The 22,477-nt window shown below is 46.3% G+C and overlaps 1 protein-coding gene across 1 annotated transcript in view; it reads right to left on the bottom strand.

Moving 5' to 3' along the window:
- Positions 1-5,664: 5,664 nt before the first annotated feature.
- The window catches only part of LOC117423212 (solute carrier family 12 member 9-like), a 28,999-nt gene continuing 12,186 nt past the window's right edge, over positions 5,665-22,477 (bottom strand). The window contains exons 5-11 of the mRNA XM_058989651.1: positions 15,668-15,825; positions 13,400-13,482; positions 10,221-10,345; positions 7,644-7,836; positions 6,542-6,554; positions 6,340-6,486; positions 5,665-6,059 (exon numbers count right to left, since the gene is read on the bottom strand). Coding sequence (XP_058845634.1) covers positions 5,665-6,059; positions 6,340-6,486; positions 6,542-6,554; positions 7,644-7,836; positions 10,221-10,345; positions 13,400-13,482; positions 15,668-15,825 — 1,114 coding nt within the window. The remainder of the gene's footprint in view (positions 6,060-6,339; positions 6,487-6,541; positions 6,555-7,643; positions 7,837-10,220; positions 10,346-13,399; positions 13,483-15,667; positions 15,826-22,477) is intronic.

Below are 22,477 nucleotides of genomic sequence, written 5' to 3' on the forward strand. Positions count from 1 at the left end.
GCCAGGGCATTGTCTGTAGAGAGTGCTATTCGAATACAAATCAAAAGCAAATCAAACTGCCTAGTGCAAGGAAGCTGTAGTGTGCAGTACAAAAGGATACAGAAACTTTATAGCAACATATATTTAACAATGTTTTGTAGACAGCAGATTGAGACCAGCCATCTTCTGCATCTATAATAATATACTATATATTCTGCAGCAGTTTACAGCATATTGTTTTATTAAAGCATGGCCTTCACCAATTCTATTGCACTTCTGCTCATATTTCAAAGGGAGAGACATTGGCTGATGTTAAACATATGCTGCCATTCATCAAAAAAATAAACGAAACGCAGTTAATCTGCCCAGTCCTTGCAGTTAGGCTGAGTTTGCAACTTCTGACGTGCTGGATATGAGGGAACCGGGAGTAAATCTTTCTACATACAGTAGACAGGCTGATGAAATTATAACAGAACATAAATCCAGCAAACACGGAAATGAGTTTCCCAGAAGGAAAACCAGACTATAGGGACTAACCTGCTGTGTGAACCTGGAGAAATCCCAACCTCTTACTGAGTGTAGAAGCAGCGGGCTGGGTAATGACAGGATAGAGGAATTTGCATGCCCGGCCCTAGGAGAAGCAGCGGGCTGGGTAATGTCAGGATAGAGGAATTTGCATGCCTGGCACTAGAAGCAGCGGGCTGGGTAATGACAGGATAGAGGAATTTGCATGCCCGGCCCTAGGAGAAGCAGCAGGCTGGGTAATGTCAGGATAGAGGAATTTGCATGCCTGGCACTAGAAGCAGCGGGCTGGGTAATGTCAGGATAGAGGAATTTGCATGCCTGGCACTAGAAGCAGCGGGCTGGGTAATGACAGGATAGAGGAATTTGCATGCCTGGCACTAGAAGCAGCGGGCTGGGTAATGTCAGGATAGAGGAATTTGCATGCCCGGCCCTAGGGGAAGCAGCAGGCTGGGTAATGACAGGATAGAGGAATTTGCATGCCTGGCACTAGAAGCAGCGGGCTGGGTAATGACAGGATAGAGGAATTTGCATGCCTGGCACTAGAAGCAGCGGGCTGGGTAATGACAGGATAGAGGAATTTGCATGCCTGGCACTAGAAGCAGCGGGCTGGGTAATGACAGGATAGAGGAATTTGAAATCGATTTACAGAGTCCCAAGCTCTTCTCCTGTGCTGGGTGTCTGGAGCCGTACACTGGCCTGCTTTCTCTCGTACAGCAAGTCTGCACTGTGGGCGAAACTGAGCAAACCAAGAGCAACGTTTGCAAACTTCATCAAAATCTGAAGCAAAGATTTGAACTACAAGGGCAAGGGATGGTTTCGTAGGTTTGAGATCATCCTGCAAGAGATGCAAGGCTCAAGAATGCAGAGTGGACAGAGCACAATTGGTTATTTTTGGCCTAGGGGGTGGGATACCCAGTCAAAAGCACTTTACCATCCTAGACTTTCAGTTCCCAAGAAATTACTAAGCTGCCTCCAGTCTGCTGATATAAAAAAAGGAGGTAGAGTGAAAAATGCACATTTCCCTGGACTGTGGTGCAATGGAACATAAAAGAGTGCATGCAGATTTAAAATGGTTCTAATTAAAAATGTAATTGTTCCTATATAGAAATCGGTGGTAGATAATTTAGGAAAATTGCAGCAAGGGAAATATGGGCAGTCATAATACTTATAAGCAGCCTTTATCATCACCATCATCTTTGTGAAATGCCTGAAGAGATTGTTTCACTATTCATCCAAAAACAAAAAACAATCAGAAAATAAATTGTTTTGCATCGTCACACTCTGGCAGCCCCCAAAACTGGAGTAAATCAGTGCAGGTCCTGATCGTCATGCAGGTCTGCACACTGACCTCGCCCTCCCTCTTCATGCAGGTCTGACCTCGCCCTCACTCTTCATGCAGGTCTGCACACTGACCTCACTCTTCATGCAGGTCCACACACTGACCTCCCTCTTCATGCAGGTCCACACACTGACCTCGCCCTCACTCTTCATGCAGGTCCACACACTGACCTCGCCCTCCCTCTTCATGCAGGTCCACACACTGACCTCGCCCTCACTCTTCATGCAGGTCCACACACTGACCTCGCCCTCACTCTTCATGCAGGTCCACACACTGACCTCGCCCTCCCTCTTCATGCAGGTCTGCACACTGACCTCGCCCTCACTCTTCATGCAGGTCTGCACACTGACCTCGCCCTCACTCTTCATGCAGGTCTGCACACTGACCTCACTCTTCATGCAGGTCTGCACACTGACCTCGCCCTCACTCTTCATGCAGGTCTGCACACTGACCTCGCCCTCACTCTTCATGCAGGTCTGCACACTGACCTCGCCCTCACTCTTCATGCAGGTCTGCACACTGACCTCCCTCTTCATGCAGGTCTGCACACTGACCTCACTCTTCATGCAGGTCTGCACACTGACCTCGCCCTCCCTCTTCATGCAGGTCTGCACACTGACCTCACTCAGGGTTCATTGCATTAAAACACAGCAGAATGCAGCAGCATCTCACACACATACTGCAAAACAGACAACTGGCTTTACAGTCACCCAGCATCATAATCATAATAATATATGCTTACATACATAAACCAAAAATAAACCACTCTAGCAGCTGCAATTCCAAATTCATTTTTTTCTTCCCCGAGTCTCTTGGACTCTCACTCCCAGCACCTGCTGGTGAAGACCATGCTGACCAAGGATACCGAAGCACAACAAACAATACAAATGAAACAGCCTTCAAAAGAAACCGGGCAGCTCAAACAAGGGTTTGCTATCCTGGAAAGCAGTGCTTATCAAACAAGGGTGTGCTATCCTGGAAAGCAGTGCTTATCAAACAAGGGTGTGCTAACCTGGAAAGCAGTGCTTATCAAACAAGGGTGTGCTATCCTGGAAAGCAGTGCTTATCAAACAAGGGTGTGCTATCCTGTAAAGCAGTGCTTATCAAACAAGGGTGTGCTATCCTGGAAAGCAGTGCTTATCAAACAAGGGTGTGCTAACCTGGAAAGCAGTGCTTATCAAACAAGGGTGTGCTATCCTGGAAAGCAGTGCTTATCAAACAAGGGTGTGCTATCCTGGAAAGCAGTGCTTATCAAACAAGGGTGTGCTAACCTGGAAATATGGAAAAACTTCTGATAATGTTTCAGGTACTGTAAATCAATAAATATTTGCCAGCCTTTTATTATGGTGAAAAACAAACAAACAGAAAAAACACACAAATAGTTTTGGCACTAATATCAAACTTTGTATTGCAAGTGTATTGATATATTGCAACAGGTCGCCAACATTTCTGGAGCAAAATATGTTTTATGGTGTGACAGCTGTTCAAAAGCACATACCACTAAAACTATTTCTTTTGACAGAGAAAAAATAAAAAGGAGAACCACGCAAAGCTTTTCTTGTAGTAACGGTTAAGAAAGCTGGAAGCAGAGCACCTGTACTGTGAGCAAAGGTTTCACTGAGAAAGTGCGCTCTGATCTTCCTGGGAAGGAACCTGCAGTGTTTCCAGATTGCCAGGGAAGGTGTAGAACAGCCTGCAGTGACGCACCAGGTTCATTTCCTCTCTGGGTTATACTGTGCAGAAGATCCACCCCCTGCTAGACTCCTGTTAACTTTATCTGAAATGAGAATGCACTGAAATGGGTACAAACAGTGGAGCACAGTGACTGCACTGGAATGGTAAATTAGACCCTCATGGGGCTCTTCAGGTTGATGTAGTTGTACTGTAACCTTGTGCTCACTGCAGTCTGTTTCCCCTCTGCTGTACCCTACGCTTTCATTGCAGTTTCTTTTACATTTCCTTGAGGAACTAGAAGGCAGCGGTCACACAATGTTCCACAACACCTGAAAGTCTGCCAAACTCTGCTGTCTCAGGCACTTCTTGGTATACAGACAGGATGGCTCAATGAGGGTAAACTAGATGAGCACCTATTACACCACCACTGCAGCTCCCCCTTCTGTTATCTGGGCTGGTATAAGCAGGAGTCAGCTACCCCAGCACCCTTTCAGTTTTTCTACTCTACTGAATAGAAAGTGCAGAGATCCGATCGTGAGGTTTCATGTAAAATTAACACGCATAATTATATTATTAAATCAAATACATAATATATAAAGCCCTAGTTTATGTAGGTGTCCAAAATGTAATTATTTCACCAGGCTATTATACTCCATGACTAATGCGTCATTTTCTGATGTTAAATAGGCTCATTTAAAAAGAGCTGTAAAAGAGTGGACTGCATGATTATCGCTTTAATAGAGGAAACCGTTCTGGGAAATTTATGCGCAACATTTTCTGAGGGCTGAATTGCTTTCCCAGCTTCACTTTCCGATTCCCCGCTAAGCTTTGATATATTTATCTATTTCCTCTGGGAGAGGTGATGGAACCGGTGTGCAAGGTTTCAGACAAGTTGTCTTGCAGAAGAGAGGCAACATTATACTTAATCAGAACAGAGGGTCTGCTTCGGACAAAACGTTGCATTCTGCACATGATCTTATTGGAGCTGCAGCAAGTCAGCATGTTTGTTTAACAGTGGTTTGAGTGCCACTTGATCATGCCAAACACAAAGCATCGGCTGCGATTGTATTGTAACGCTGGGACTGCATTGTGTGAATGATAGCGGTTTAAACATTATGTACTGCAGTCTATTGATCTGGATTGTCTGGATGTCAGAAACGGAGTAACTAAACATTACAGCTGCTCGCTTGCCAGGACCCCCTTGCCAATGAGACCCGCGTTCTGAAAGGTTTTTTGATCCTGGAGAAATAAATCAATTGGAATGAATTAAACTGAAAGCAAAACAAACAGGAACTTGGCAGGCAGTTCTAGTTTTACTTTAACTTGTTCATAAACCTTTTCTTTTGTGTATGTGTATATAACTAAACAGGGATGTGGTGGTAGTAATTATGCCAGCCTAGTTCACCCTGGCACGGGATACAAAGAGGGTGACACTTTAAACAGTAACATCAACCACACTAATTTATCAACTTTATCAGAACAGACTTCGAGTTATTAAAACCGTGTTGCGAGTCACCTGCGGTTTCAAGTAACTAAGTACGTTGGTGTGATTAATGCCACTCCATGCAAAGTGTCACTATAAAAGTGCCCTGATATCACACACACTCCCCTCTGCATGGTCTGCCCCAGCTCAGAGGTGAGTGTTGGTGATGGGAGTCACTCTGTGGATGAGTAGAGTGTGTCCCAGGTCTTTGGTCATGATGTCCAGGTGGCGCAGGTAGGTGTGGTAGAGGCTGGAGTCCGCGGGGGGGCGGGGCAGGCTCAGAGGTGAGTGCTGGTGACGGGAGTCACTCTGTGGATGAGTAGAGTGGGTCCCAGGTCTTTGGTCATGATGTCCAGGTGGCGCAGGTAGGTGTGGTAGAGGCTGGTGTCTGCAGGGGGGTCGGGGCAGGCTCAGAGGTGAGTGCCGGTGACGGGAGTCACTCTGTGGATGAGTAGAGTGGGTCCCAGGTCTTTGGTCATGATGTCCAGGTGGCGCAGGTAGGTGTGGTAGAGGCTGGTGTCTGCAGGGGGGTCGAGGCAGGCTCAGAGGTGAGTGCTGGTGATGGGAGTCACTCCGTGGATGAGCAGAGTGGGTCCCAGGTCTTTAGTCATGATGTCCAGGTAGGTGTGGTAGAGGCTGGAGTCCGCGGGGGGGCGGGGCAGGCTCAGAGGTGAGTGCTGGTGATGGGAGTCACTCCGTGGATGAGCAGAGTGGGTCCCAGGTCTTTGGTCATGATGTCCAGGTGGCGCAGGTAGGTGTGGTACAGGCTGGTGTCCGCGGGGGGTCGAGGCAGGTACAGGAAGCGCACGGCCAGCTCCGAGGCCTGCTGCAGGATCATCCTGTTGATGGCCTGCAGGTAATCATCGGAGATGCGGGTGGCGTTGCTGGGGAAGCTGTTCTCAAAGTCCTCCTCCTCCAGCTCCAGCTCCTCCTCTGGCTTCCTTCCTGCCTGTTTGTGCCAGTGCAGGGCCACCACGGAGTCCCAGGCCACGGTGTGGATGTCTGCCTTGATGCGCAGCTCGCGGAGCAGCTGCTGGAGCTTCTCCTCGGGGGCCGTTACTGAATTAATATTTCGGTATTTGGATAAATTTGAGTCACAGCTGTAAGTTAGAGCGTTTGAGAGCCAGTACAGGAATGGAAATAAGACTCCTATTCCATAGCAGTTTGATCCATTCCTGGTTTCGCTATGAGTTTAATGCGACACACCTGAGCTTGTTAACTATACACTGTGGCTTATCAAGCTTGTATTAAACCCTGGAATGGGTGAAACTGCTGTGCAATAGGAGTGATTTCCAGCCCTGCGGTGTGAGATGGCGTCTGTGTGAGTGTGCGCACATACCCAGGCCCGAGATGAAGAGCAGCTGCTGCACCCCGTGCCGGATGGTGTCAGCCAGGGTGAGGTTGACGAATGCCTTGATGTTCAGCTTGTCGATGAGGGTGAGCCAGGAGTCGTAGCGGGACTGCAGCGGGTCCGACGGCAGCGTGTCTGCAGGGAAGAACAGTGCTTTAAAATCGAGGAGGAAGAGAGCTGCTCAACTCACTTTCTATCACCGCCTTCACACACACATACACACAAAAATATATACACACACACATACACACAAAAAAGGTGTTTTTTTAAATTTTTGATTCGTGATGCCTTCATCAAGAACGAGTTAAAATACATGTGTCAAAACAGCCAAGTTTTTGTGGAGATACTTGCAACTGTTACACCATTCTGCCACCTGGTGCTGCTGTGTATTATGCAAAAATCTAATAAAAAACAATTAACAAGCATGTCAGTGACAACCACACCTGACCATGACAGGCTGACAGGAGGCCTTCATATACTCCACCCAGATTCTGATAGCTAAAGAACATCCTTAGAAAAGTTCTTCCTATTACATAAGCGTCTCTCTCTATCTATGTATGTATGTGTGTATATATATATATGTCCGGGCGCCTGCGGGCTTGCCTGTAAGCTGCCCAGAGCTGCGTTGTCCTCACTGTAGCTCTGAGGTGGCTGCATGGTGAGTCTGCAGTGTGAAAAGAAGCGGCCGGCTGAGGCAGTGTGGGTGGTAGCGGAGAGCTGAGCCCAAAAATAATTGGCGATTCCAAATTGGGGAGAAAATGATAAAAAAAACAAAAAAAACAATTGGCGACTACTAAATAAAATTAAAAAAACATGCTGTAATGAACCCGATGACATACTGCTGTCACCCTTTTAAGATCTGGAAGCATTTGGAGGTGTCTGGAGATGTTTGGAAGCATTTGGAGGTGTCTGGAGATGTTTGGAAGCATTTGGAGGTGCTTGGAGATGTTTGGAAGCATTTGGAGGTGCTTGGAGATGTTTGGAAGCATTTGGAGGTGCTTGGAGATGTTTGGAAGCATTTGGAGGTGTCTGGAGATATTTGGAAGCATTTGGAGGTGCTTGGAGATGTTTGGAAGCATTTGGAGGTGCTTGGAGATGTTTGGAAGCATTTGGAGGTGCTTGGAGATGTTTGGAAGCATTTGGAGGTGTCTGGAGATATTTGGAAGCATTTGGAGGTGCTTGGAGATGTTTGGAAGCATTTGGAGGTGCTTGGAGATGTTTGGAAGCATTTGGAGGTGCTTGGAGATGTTTGGAAGCATTTGGAGGTGCTTGGAGGTGTCTGAAAGGAGTACCTGGTGGAAGATGAGGGCCTGGCTGATGTAGCCCCAGCTGCTGGTGGGAGACAGGTAGTGGATGATGACGAGCAGGAACAGCATGAAGGCGATGCTGGCCGAGGCGTAGATAGGGTTAATGAGGAACATCATGATGCTGCAGCCCACAATCCCCAGCACACAGGTGTGCCAGGTAAAGTAGCGGAACGTGGGCCTGGAGAGAGAGAGCGAGAGAGAGAGAGAAATACAACACTAAGAACATAACTGAACACAAATGAATACCTCAGCACCAAACAGACAGGCACTTATAAACAGATAATGGATATTTAAAAAAGAGACAACCAACTAAATAACGATAATTAAAACTGATAAAAATAGCAGAGAGGATTGAGAGATGAAACGACACATCTGAGTTGTCCCAGTGGTGAGGACAGGGTCATCAATCACAGGATGACCCCAACCTTCTGCAATAATAGACCCTAATGATAAACATCCATTAAGCCTGTTCCTGGCTATTGTAATTACCATTTAAATGAGACGTCTCGATCATTAAATGCACCCAGCTGGGAAAACTGCACTACAGAAAATAAAAGCCTATATGCCTCCCATACCTGGGGGGGGGGGAGGTTGGGGTGTTCCTGTGAGAGAGTGCACGTCACCCCATTATACTTAAATAGCTCCTTTTTAAAAGTCACAATTAATTTGTCTGAATCCTCCATCATGCTTCTTTAGGTTGTGTGTAATTAGCTTAAAAGCTTACTGTAGCTGCAGAGGAGAGTTAGTTCTGGCAGGGCTGAGCCGAGAGAGATTCAGCAGCTTGCTTCTCTCTCGATGCCCGCTTTCCACTGGGCAAACAGCTACTCACATGGGCTTTCACCCCCAGTGTCTCCAAAAGAGAGCTGCACCCTTTGTAGAATATGACACAAGAGTAAATGGCTTTGTGAATTTTCCCAATAATCCTCCTTTCTCTGGATAGTCACACACCTCTCCCGTATCGAGGTCCCGCTGGCACATGATCGCACGCAATCGAACAATACAATCTGTGCGAATCTCACTGTGAGGTTGTACTGTGCTTATCCCAGCCTGGCTGGACTGTCCCCCCTCTCGCTCTCTGTAAAGCAGCGCAGGAGTGTATACATGGTCTGGGATGCGGGAGCCTGTCCCCCTGCTAGGTTTCATATGACTGTTCCTGTTTCAACCCCAGAGTAATAAAGCGAAACAACGGGCAGACATTTAAAGTGGCTTATATCTAATAGTTCAAATTAGCGGATTTTCAGATGCAGACCGCGAGAAGCTGAACCCCGCTAAGTGTCACAGTTCACTCTTTAAAGCTGCTGGGTTAGCTTTCTGTAAGAGCTGTACAGCGCACTTGTTCAGGCTGGCTTGTGTTACTCTTGGGATTCCCAGGTTCACAACTTATTTTAAACAGTACAGTACACTGTTTAAAACCCTTTTCATGCTGTATCCAAAAAAGAAAGACGTCAATCATTTTTTAACTGCTGTATTGGAAAAGCATCACCAGGTATTTTGGACATGTTACTGGAGTCAGGCCAGAAGCTGTATTGAGGTTTCCTGAAGCTAAACCTGAATGTTGCTGGGAAATCACCTGTCTTTATTATTATTATTTGTCATTACCATGCTGACAAGATCACAGCAGATTAGCAGTGTGCCGTACTTAGTAACAGCAAATAAGAACAAGTACTTCTGCTGAATTGATTATGATTATGTTAATTCAAGTGTCCCTGAGGACATCATGTCAGACAATTGAGTTTGTCTGAAAGAAACAACGACGACTGCCTGGTTCGTTAGGGGATTCTGTCTTGCTCTTCTGACTGTCAACCAAACCCCTGATAACAGCGGAAGGAGAGTCCACAGTGTATCAGTCTGTATGCCACTGGGTTCATACTCCAGACCAGAGCTATCAGACCAGCAAGAAAAACATACAAAACTAACACACACACAGTTGCTTTAGAGAATTGAAAACTCTTCTTCTGAACCAAATAGCATTTTATCATGCATGCATGTGTGGGTGTGTGCAAGCTCTTAGTATCCCTATTTATTTATCTGCAGGCCACAGCTCCCTGAATCACTTCTCCAGTCAGCTTGCCAATGCATCTGGGTGCCATGCCAACACCGCTCCACTGTAATTTAACAAAATGATCAGCAAGCCCAGTCTCCTAACAGCTAACACACCTGACCTTTTGCAAAGCTAAGAGTCTGTGGGGTTCCTGGCTGTAGATTTAGTGACATTAAGAGAGGCTTATTTCTCCTCTTGCTTGCTACACTAAACAGAGAGAAGAGGAGAACAAGTGGCTTAACGGGCACAGTGGTGTCCAGGGACTGGGAGGCAGTGTGGTTCCTACACAGATAGGGTCACATCAGCTCACACTGAAACATGTTTATAATGTACGTCCGAGCCCATCTCTAATGACACCAATACAAGCGACAGTGTGATCTCTCTACCTGTGATATTAACGATGCGGCGCGCTCAGAGACGGGAGAGCTGTGCCCGTGCGAGCGACAGTGTGAACTCTCTACCTGTGATATTAACAATGCGACGTGCTCAGGAGACAGGAAAGCTGTGCCCAGGCATGGTACCTGAAGTTAGGTGCGGAGGCCCACTCCAGCGCCAGGCAGGCCAGGTCCATGGCTGCGTACACCAGCATGAAGAAGATGGCGACGATCCCCGCGATGGTGTTGAGCTTCCCTGAGAACAGCACCAGCTGCAAAGAGCAAACACACAGAGCACAGACTGGCATCAGAGCTAAACCTGCCCAGGAAGATAGAATACAGTACAACATACATACTGAAGTAAATTACTAGCAAATACATCGCATCCACGGTACAACGATCATAAACCATGAGAGCAAAGCTTGTGTCAAAGAACCCTGGGTTTACATTATTACACTATATATATATCACATACACAAGGACCAACATTCAATAATAAGTGTTAACAGTATCCTTGTCATTTAATACTGTATTATAAATCCTGTATGATAAATCACCCAATCACTGTCAAGGATTTGTATAAAGTCAGCACATTCTATACATAGCTGTCATGCCATGCATACCACACAGTTGTAAGTTAACATCTCTTGTAACAATAAGAGTTACCCTTCCCATGACATCTACTCTTATACAATACAATATAGTTATAGTTTTAGAGCTCCTTTCAAAAGCAAAGATCTGGATCCTACTTAACACAGTGAGAGCCAGGCAGAGCTCTCAGGAATCATGAGCGAAAGGCCAGGCTGAATATGTGTGCTTTCATTCCAGCTTGAATGGCAGATAAAACGCATTCATCGAGATACGTTGGATGTCCCTGACCCCTGGGTGATCCTGAAAGTTTGGAGAAGGGTTTAAAAACCAATTCAAAACAGCGAAGCCTGTAAAATACAGTGTGACATCCTGAACCCCCTTCATCTCACTGTGTGGGGGGTGGGCAGCCTGTGCTGGTCTCAGTGTGGGAGGCATGCAGAATCACACACATACACACACACACACACACACACACACACACACACACACACACAGTTCATCCTGTGCTGGTCTCAGTGTGGGAGGCATGCAGGATCACGCACGCACACACACACACACACACACACACACACACACACACACACACACACACACACACACACACACACACACAGTTCATCCTGTGCTGGTCTCAGTGTGGGGAGGCATGCAGGATCACGCACACACACACACACACACACACACACACACACAGTTCATCCTGTGCTGGTCTCAGTGTGGGAGGCATGCAGGATCACGCACGCACACACACACACACACACACACACACACAGTTCATCCTGTGCTGGTCTCAGTGTGGGGAGGCATGCAGGATCACGCACACACACACACACACACACACACACACACACACACACAGTTCATCCTGTATTAGCCCAGCGGCTGGAACTGACAACTTAAAAAAAAAAATAAAGAAATAAAAGAAAAAGTAAAAGGCCAGTTCTGAAAAAGGGTGTAATTGATGAAATTACTCAAAAGCGCGGAACACCTTGCCGATCAATTACTGCCATTAGTTGAGGCATCCTGTCGATTTGGGGAACTGAATCATTTCATCTCCCTCCAGGACTGGAGCCCTAATGATAACTAATTACAAGAGTGAAGGCAGGTATTAATTATGCGGCTGTGTGGTGTTTTCAGCCCTATTGATTTCTTTTTTTTGTTTTTTGTTTTATAAAAAATGTAGTTGTCACCAATGTTTTTTTTTACCCTGGTTTTCTTCCCAGTTTGGAATGCCCAATTATTATTTGTATCCCTTGGGAAACGGAGACTGGAACACTCGTCCTCCGAAACGTGCTCCTGCCAAACCGTCGTTTTTCACACTGCGGATCCACAGTGAGGCCAGCACACAGATCTGAAGCCCTAATGATTTCTGTCAATACAGAGCTCTGAGCTGCTGGAGCGGTGCAGCCCACCGTGGCGTGGAGCACTTACTGTGTCTAACCACTCAGCAGACAGACCCTTCGCTTCAGCACGACACATTTCCACTGGGATGCTGTAGTTTCCATGTGCTTTTCCATACTATGAAGTCACCAGAGAGGATGGTGCTTTGCCGTGTTCGTGAATATGCTTGTACCATCTGTGCTTTACCATGTCATCACTATGTGTTAATGCACTTTGCCATGCTTTTACTGTGCAGGGCTTTTATAAGGGAGGAAACTACTTTCACTTATTTGTTGACTGATTTACGTATTAACCTCCTAGTTCTAGCGAAAGAGGCACTGTGTCCCTTTCTAATGTAATGTGCATTTGTTTTACATTTCTCTTTCATACCTGTGTCAGTCCTTTACAGCTTTGGGACAGATCCACAGCCCATGCACACACAGGGGCTGCCCCGTTACCTACACTGCATGTGGGCAATGAATGATCAATGAATGAATCAGTCTACTGTAGCACTGCCTACAAGGGTCAGAGTGGCTGCTTATCCGATGCCCTCCGCAGTCGAAGTGGTGGAATGACCTTCCTACAGATGTCAGGACTGCCCAGTCCCTGACCACCTTCCGGCGCCTCCTCAAGACTCACCTCTTCAGACAGCACCTGTACCACTCCTCTTTTCCCTCTGGACACTATCACTCTTCCTTAAATGCGCTTTACTTGCCCTTATCTGCTCCCTATTTTACTGCATTTAATCCTGTACTTTAGAGTACTGTAATCTGTCACAAGTGTTACTTAATCTGTAGTGTTTTGTATTTAATTATATCCTGATGTAACTATCACTGACACTTATCTGCCCCGTTATTGAATTGTATTTTGTCATATACTTGTACTTGCTAGAACCGAAGTCATTGTATTCTATCTTGCTCTTGATTGTATTAATATTTGTACTGTGATTCTTGAAATGTATTTTTGTTTACGACTGTAAGTCGCCCTGGATAAGGGCGTCTGCTAAGAAATAAATAATAATAATAATAATAATAATAATAATAATAATAATATCAACTGGCCCCATGGCTTGAAACTCGCACTAGCCCTGCTGCACACAGTCCTGAGTTTCAGAACTACCTTCAAGTAAGTATTTTGTATTTAAATGATCAGGAGCCAGGAGTCTGATGTTAATAAATCATTCCTCCCTTATAGCTGCATGCAGAACCCTTACTTCCACACCTGCAGACCGAACTCCTGGCACCTGTTCATTTCATTCTCTCTGCTAAACAAGGAGAGGTCTGGAACCCAGGAGTGGGTGCGGCAGGGCTGGCACAAGTTTCAAGACTCTTGTCCCTAAAGCCAGGAGCACCCACCTGAACTAGAAACCAGGAGATGAGCACGACAGCCCACAGATTGCCACTGCAGGACATCATCTTGGCTGGAGCCAGCACCTTTCCTGGGGAAGAAGGAGAGAACATCAGCTCGGGTACTGCAGAGCGCGCTTGCCAACATTAACAAGCTGGTACCTTCTGCTGTTTTTGTCCTTCAAGAACTGCATACATCAGCTCTGAGAATTCACCAGGCAGTGGTATCATCCAGTCTGAAGACTTGGCGCTGGAGCATGCCAGCTCCGATGGGCCGCTCACTGTAAATAACTTCACTTGGCAGCTGGCAGAGATACAAGACACAGCTCAGGGAATTGGAGTGCTGGGCTATGCAGCAACGCAGTGGACTGCTGTGGTTGACAGGTGCACCTGAAGCAGTGAGAGCAAATGAGATAGGGAGAGAGAGAGAGAGAGGGAGCGTCGGTGTGCACAGGGAAAGACTCTGAATTGAGTGTGGGTGAGCACTGCAATCAAGTCTTCAAGGTGTTAAATTATTTTGGATTGAGTTAGATTCATTTTCGATATTTTAATAATAACATTTACTTTGTAAAATGTGTGTGTTTGAAAACACATGTTTACAATTATTTAAAAAAAAAAAACTCCTGCATTATATAACTCGTTTGGGTGGGGTCCAGTGTCCTGAACAATGCATTTATTCCTGGGGGGGGGAGGGGGGGGAGCATGACCATATATGGGCAGTGCTGTGTCGCGAGAGACAGGAACGTGAAACACAGACCGCACCAGAAGGAGCCTATATAATGAATAGTAAGAGATTAGTTAATGGAACTCCTTACAACTGGCAAGACAGCATTCAATTCGACAGGGGAGACATCCGGCACACCTGTGGTAAACATGCCTCTTGTTCTGTAAATAGACTATTAACTGTAAACTAATGTGTAGAAGTTTCTATATACCGGGCCTACAAAATGCACTATGATTGAGTGCTGATCTATTCTTATTGAATGTGAATTATCTGATAATGTTCTAAGTGCATTTGATGCTAAAATTACAGTTTACCATACTTGTACCTCTACTGTATGTGTTGCATATTGATTTGAATAATCATATATCAAAATGGAATAATTATTAGAGATGAAGAACAAATTCTAATAAATCCAACAGTTCTGGTTGGATACGCGATGCAGCAACGCTATACCACGGATTGTGCAACACGAGGCAGCCATTCACAATTATTTGTCGAACCCCAGTCTAGCAGAGCCTTGCAGGTCAGAAGTAGGTACATCCTTGGTGCCAACCCTCTAGTGTGTGTCAGGGACCGACGTGAGAGACCTGCAGAAATATAGAGCTGGTGCTACTCTAGAAGACACTAAAACAGAAGGTCCCCCGCTGCCAAGCTGCTTCCTAACAGGTGCCGGAGCCCCACTGACCGCTCGGCGCTGTGCATTATTCACAGCAGGCAACATTTTAAATTCTCAGCTCTTTAATTGTATCACTTCTGAAACGCTCCTCTTTATCTCTGCCCCCTTCTGCCAAGTCTAATGTTCAGATCTCCACAGGCGAGCCCACAGATCTTAGACTGGCAAGCTGTAATCAAGGAAGAAAGGAGATCAGCGGAATTGAATGGCAATTAGCAGAGCAGTCAAGGCGCTGCCCCCCCCCCCTCTCTCCCTCTCTCCCTTTCTCCCTCTCTCCACAGGCTGCGGCTCGCAGGACACTCCAGCTCTTCTGCTCAGGTTCTCTGCACCTGCAGGATTCCTTTCTTCTTTTTGTTTGAACCTCTTCCTGAACTCGCAGCCTAATGACTGACACAGCGACGGCTGTCACTGCCATCTGCCTTTATGAATTATAATTGGGTGTGATCTGTAACTAGAACTTCGGTTGGCTCGGGTTTCAAAAAGATTTGCTGGGCGAGTGCCGTTTCTGTAAGGATCTCTTATTTATTTTATTTTTTAAAAGTAAGATTGAAAATTAACAAACTTGCAGATAAACCAGATAAGTGACACGTCCAGATGAATAATAACCAAGTTTCTCAAGTTTCCTGATATATGTGTAAAATGTGAAGTATGACATACAGCGAGTACCCACGACCGCCTGCACTATATTCCCGTCAGCGATGACGTCATCCCATAACCGAGAGCACGCCACACCAGCATCAATGACGTTCTGTTTGATCGGCACATACTGATCTTCTAAACTTCTCATTGAACTGGTGACAACCACGGGGAGCGGGGCATTCTTAGAGGGAGCGGTCTCAGCTGCTTCTGTTGATATGGGACTGGGCGAGGGTGGACTCACCGAACAGGTCGTCCCTGGCCATCGCGTACAGGATGCGGGACGCCCCGATCAGGTTGCTCATGGCTGCGGAGAGGGTGGAGGAGTAGACCCCGATGGTGACAAAGGGGTGCCAGACATTGATGTCCCGCAGGAAGCTGTAGTCTCGCTGCAGCAGGAGCCTGGAGAAAAATAAATAAATTAAAAACTGATTCAGTGTAGCTGTGAAGAGCAGGCTGACTGTGAAACGGCCCGATCCTATGGGTTTCCAGTTCCCCCGGGCTGCGTGCTGGAATTGAACCTGCGACCCGGGGGGAGGACTGATCTTTGCTCGGCTTTCCCAGGCACGTGTATTTATTTAATTTGTCTGCTGTCTGATCAGGCTCTGTATTAATATGATGGAAAAAGAACAACAATGAGCAGCAGAGAAACATTTCAATCTGGATGAAAAATGAGCCAGCACTCTGGAGGATCATATTGTCCTCAGTCCTTCTGAATAATGGTGGTGCATTAACATGACAGGCTCAACTCCAGCAATTCATTCTGTATTAATCAAACAGCACAAGTGCTTGGCAATGAGTTTGTTTACTTATTTATTTAGCAATTATTTATTTTGGAAACAGCTGAAGCTTGCCAAACAGATTCAAACGGTAAAAGTCTTTATATATATATATATATAGAAAAACCCATAACAAGCCACATATATTGTAATGGATCATATAACAACACACACACACGCACACGCACACGCACACGCACACGCACACGCCATTAATCTGACCACTTTGTCTTTTAGCTTTAAACTAATAACAGAATGATGGGATGATGGGACGTCACAAAGGCTCCCATTGACAGCACAGCTCAGAAACCTGTCTTCAAACGACCAATACAGGCAAACCCAGACAGCTTAAAGTAAAGAACGAAGCACTTGTCTGTAAAAACAGCTCTAACTACAGCATTTGTACTAGAGTTACGTCCTTGCACACTAGAGGAGCCCTGTACGAATCCTCTAGGTAGAGGATAAAGCTGTAAAAGACTGTGAGACAAAGCAGCTGAACAGCCCTGTTTCTTTTGGAATGGTTTAGTGTTCACGAAAGACACATGTACCCCCGCCTCTGTGCCTAAATCACTGCCCAGTTTGTTAGACCCATTTATTATAAAACGGTTAAAGAAGCCAGCAACAGTCAAGGCAAGAGATAGATACTCAGAGATCTCAAAAACTAACTTTTCATGAATTTGTATGAATGGGGCTGACTGGAAGAAAACATACTGGGAAGGCTGGTGTGAAGACGATGGTCACAAATCTAACAGACATAAAATAAGGATAGATAGATAGACAGATAGATATAATAAAAACCAGGCTGGCAGAAGAGCACTTTTAATTAAAAATCCTATCACGTTTGTTTCAGGTTCAGCAGTTTTAATTCTTATCACAACTCTATTAAGTATTGCTAGGTCGATACAATGATTTGAACAAAATTATTCCACTCAAAGAAACTAAGTGGCACTAAAAGCAGCGCTCCAGAGATTATCACCGCTGGCTGGAGTCATGAAAATGGTCTTTCTCTGCAAAACAACCAGAACTGGAGAAACTAATCAAACCGGGTTCTCATCTGAGCACAGAACAACACACAGGTACAACAGTTTGAAATGGAGTTTTACTTGGGCCGCCTTATAAAAGCAAATCATGCCCTTGGGCCACGGCAGGTAAATGAATGACATGCTGAGATGCACAGTGAAATCCCCAGGAACCCCGGTTATCACTCGAAGGTATACCCGATCACACCCAGCTACTAGTGCTAGCAACGCGTCCCACTTCAACAGAATGGACTTCTTATTTATTAGACTGCAACGCTGAAAAAGGAGACACAGGATACTGTGTGAAAAGGGAAGGAAACTATCCCCAGTAAAAGATTGCTCAACCTCAGTTCTGACCACATTATCAATTTGTAATCTTCACTTCCCATTTTACTGGGCTCCCACAAGAAGTGCTTACACACAGCCTGCTGCGGTACAAGCACACATCAAAGCACTGTGCACTCTGTACCGAGGAAAACACGTGCCATCCAACTCAAAGGGCAAAGGGAAGCAATGCATATGCGCTTTGGTGCAGTGAAGGATGCCCTGGTGCACCAGCGTGCAGGATGGGGGGTGGATGATGGCACCGCGGGGTATTCAGACTGCAGTCAATGTCAACTGTCAAGTTCTGGTTATTAATTCTCCCGGGGGGCTGGGGGGTTTCAATATAAATCTCTGTGCATTTGACATTTTCATCTGCTGCCCTGGAAAACAAAGACATCATAAAACATGCGACAACGTTGTTTAATGAACGGGGGGAGTTAAAAATAAAAATAAAAATTCTGCAGTTAAAATCCAAATCACAGCACAGAGCCGCGGCTGACATAACCTTTCATACACAAGATTAATAACACGCTGGAGCCATCTAGACTGCGTGACGGGAGATTGCGAGTGTGCTTGATTAAAGGCACAGACGCTCCCGCAGTAATGCAAACCTGCCATTCAGGGACTGCGCTGGACAATATCTCATCTGAAGTAATCTGTGACCAGACGTTTAAGGACATTGCCAAAAACATCAGGAAAACAAAACGTATTCAACCCCCCCCCCTGCACCCTATTCATTCCAGTGACAGCCGCAGTCCCTCAGTATCTATCCACCCACTCACAGTATCTATCCGCACACTCACAGTCCCTTCAGTGTCTATCTGCACACACACACAGTCCCTTCAGTGTCTATCTGCACACACACACAGTCCCTTCAGTATCTATCTGCACACACACACTCACAGTCCCTTCAGTGTCTATCTGCACACACACACAGTCCCTTCAGTATCTATCTGCACACACACACACAGTCCCTTCAGTATCTATCTGCACACACTCACAGTCCCTTCAGTGTCTATCTGCACACACACACACAGTCCCTTCAGTATCTATCTGCACACACACTCACAGTCCCTTCAGTATCTATCTGCACACACTCACAGTCCCTTCAGTGTCTATCTGCACACACTCACAGTCCCTTCAGTATCTATCTGCACACACACTCACAGTCCCTTCAGTATCTATCTGCACACACTCACAGTCCCTTCAGTGTCTATCTGCACACACACTCACAGTCCCTTCAGTATCTATCTGCACACACACACAGTACCTTCAGTATCTATCTGCACACACACACAGTACCTTCAGTGTCTATCTGCACACACACACAGTCCCTTCAGTATCTATCTGCACACACTCACACAGTCCCTTCAGTATCTATCTGCACACACTCACAGTACCTATCTGCACACACTCACACAGTCCCTTCAGTACCTATCTGCACACACGCACACAGTCCCTTCAGTATCTATCTGCACACACACACAGTCCCTTCAGTACCTATCTGCACACACTCACACAGTCCCTTCAGTACCTATCTGCACACACGCACACAGTCCCTTCAGTATCTATCTGCACACACACTCACAGTCCCTTCAGTATCTATCTGCACACACTCACACAGTCCCTTCAGTATCTATCTGCACACACTCACAGTACCTATCTGCACACACTCACACAGTCCCTTCAGTACCTATCTGCACACACTCACACAGTCCCTTCAGTATCTATCTGCACACACACACACAGTCCCTTCAGTATCTATCTGCACACACACACACAGTCCCTTCAGTATCTATCTGCACACACACACAGTCCCTTCAGTATCTATCTGCACACACACACAGTCCCTTCAGTATCTATCTGCACACACACACACAGTCCCTTCAGTATCTATCTGCACACACTCACAGTACCTATCTGCACACACTCACACAGTCCCTTCAGTATCTATCTGCACACACACACAGTCCCTTCAGTATCTATCTGCACACACACACACAGTCCCTTCAGTACCTATCTGCACACACACACACAGTCCCTTCAGTATCTATCTGCACACACTCACAGTCCCTTCAGTATCTATCTGCACACACTCACAGTACCTATCTGCACACACACACAGTCCCTTCAGTACCTATCTGCACACACTCACACAGTCCCTTCAGTATCTATCTGCACACACTCACACAGTCCCTTCAGTATCTATCTGCACACACACACACAGTCCCTTCAGTATCTATCTGCACACACACACACAGTCCCTTCAGTATCTATCTGCACACACTCACACAGTCCCTTCAGTACCTATCTGCACACACACACAGTCCCTTCAGTATCTATCTGCACACACTCACAGTCCCTTCAGTATCTATCTGCACACACTCACAGTACCTATCTGCACACACTCACACAGTCCCTTCAGTATCTATCTGCACACACTCACACAGTCCCTTCAGTATCTATCTGCACACACACACACAGTCCCTTCAGTATCTATCTGCACACTCTCACAGTCCCTTCAGTATCTATCTGCACACACACACACACAGTCCCTTCAGTATCTATCTGCACACACTCACACAGTCCCTTCAGTACCTATCTGCACACACACACAGTCCCTTCAGTATCTATCAGCACACACACACAGTCCCTTCAGTATCTATCCGCACACACTCACAGTCCCTTCAGTATCTATCTGCACACACTCACACAGTCCCTTCAGTATCTATCTGCACACACACACACAGTCCCTTCAGTATCTATCTGCACACACACACACAGTCCCTTCAGTATCTATCTGCACACACTCACACAGTCCCTTCAGTACCTATCCGCACACACACACAGTCCCTTCAGTATCTATCTGCACACACACACAGTCCCTTCAGTATCTATCTGCACACACACACAGTCCCTTCAGTATCTATCTGCACACACACACAGTCCCTTCAGAATCTATCTGCACACACTCACAGTCCCTTCAGTATCTATCTGCACACACTCACAGTACCTATCCGCACACACACACAGTCCCTTCAGTATCTATCTGCACACACACACAGTCCCTTCAGTATCTATCTGCACACACACACAGTCCCTTCAGTATCTATCTGCACACACTCACAGTACCTATCTGCACACACTCACACAGTCCCTTCAGTATCTATCTGCACACACTCACACAGTCCCTTCAGTATCTATCTGCACACACACACACAGTCCCTTCAGTATCTATCTGCACACTCTCACAGTCCCTTCAGTATCTATCTGCACACACACACACACAGTCCCTTCAGTATCTATCTGCACACACTCACACAGTCCCTTCAGTACCTATCTGCACACACACACAGTCCCTTCAGTATCTATCAGCACACACACACAGTCCCTTCAGTATCTATCCGCACACACTCACAGTCCCTTCAGTATCTATCTGCACACACTCACACAGTCCCTTCAGTATCTATCTGCACACACACACACAGTCCCTTCAGTATCTATCTGCACACACACACACAGTCCCTTCAGTATCTATCTGCACACACTCACACAGTCCCTTCAGTACCTATCCGCACACACACACAGTCCCTTCAGTATCTATCTGCACACACACACAGTCCCTTCAGTATCTATCTGCACACACACACAGTCCCTTCAGTATCTATCTGCACACACACACACAGTCCCTTCAGTATCTATCTGCACACACTCACAGTACCTATCCGCACACACACACAGTCCCTTCAGTATCTATCTGCACACACACACAGTCCCTTCAGTATCTATCCGCACACACACACAGTCCCTTCAGTATCTATCTGCACACACACACAGTCCCTTCAGTATCTATCTGCACACACTCACAGTCCCTTCAGTATCTATCTGCACACACTCACAGTCCCTTCAGTATCTATCTGCACACACTCACAGTCCCTTCAGTATCTATCTGCACACACTCACAGTCCCTTCAGTATCTATCTGCACACACACACAGTCCCTTCAGTATCTATCTGCACACACACACAGTCCCTTCAGTATCTATCTGCACACACACACACAGTCCCTTCAGTATCTATCTGCACACTCACAGTCCCTTCAGTATCTATCTGCACACACACACAGTCCCTTCAGTGTCTATCTGCACACACACACAGTCCCTTCAGAATCTATCTGCACACACTCACAGTCCCTTCAGTATCTATCTGCACACACTCACAGTACCTATCCGCACACACACACAGTCCCTTCAGTATCTATCTGCACACACACACAGTCCCTTCAGTATCTATCTGCACACACACACAGTCCCTTCAGTATCTATCTGCACACACACACAGTCCCTTCAGTATCTATCTGCACACACACACACAGTCCCTTCAGTACCTATCTGCACACACACACACAGTCCCTTCAGTATCTATCTGCACACACACACACAGTCCCTTCAGTATCTATCTGCACACACACACACAGTCCCTTCAGTATCTATCTGCACACTCACAGTCCCTTCAGTATCTATCTGCACACACACACAGTCCCTTCAGTATCTATCTGCACACACTCACAGTCCCTTCAGTATCTATCTGCACACACACACAGTCCCTTCAGTATCTATCTGCACACTCACAGTCCCTTCAGTATCTATCTGCACACACACACAGTCCCTTCAGTATCTATCTGCACACACACACAGTCCCTTCAGTACCTATCCGCACACACTCACAGTCCCTTCAGTACCTATCTGCACACACACACACAGTCCCTTCAGTATCTATCTGCACACTCACAGTCCCTTCAGTATCTATCTGCACACACACACAGTCCCTTCAGTATCTATCTGCACACACTCACAGTCCCTTCAGTATCTATCTGCACACACACACAGTCCCTTCAGTATCTATCTGCACACACTCACAGTACCTATCCGCA

This window comes from Acipenser ruthenus, chromosome 17 (assembly GCF_902713425.1).
Source record: "Acipenser ruthenus chromosome 17, fAciRut3.2 maternal haplotype, whole genome shotgun sequence".
NCBI classification, from domain to species: Eukaryota; Metazoa; Chordata; class Actinopteri; order Acipenseriformes; family Acipenseridae; genus Acipenser; species Acipenser ruthenus.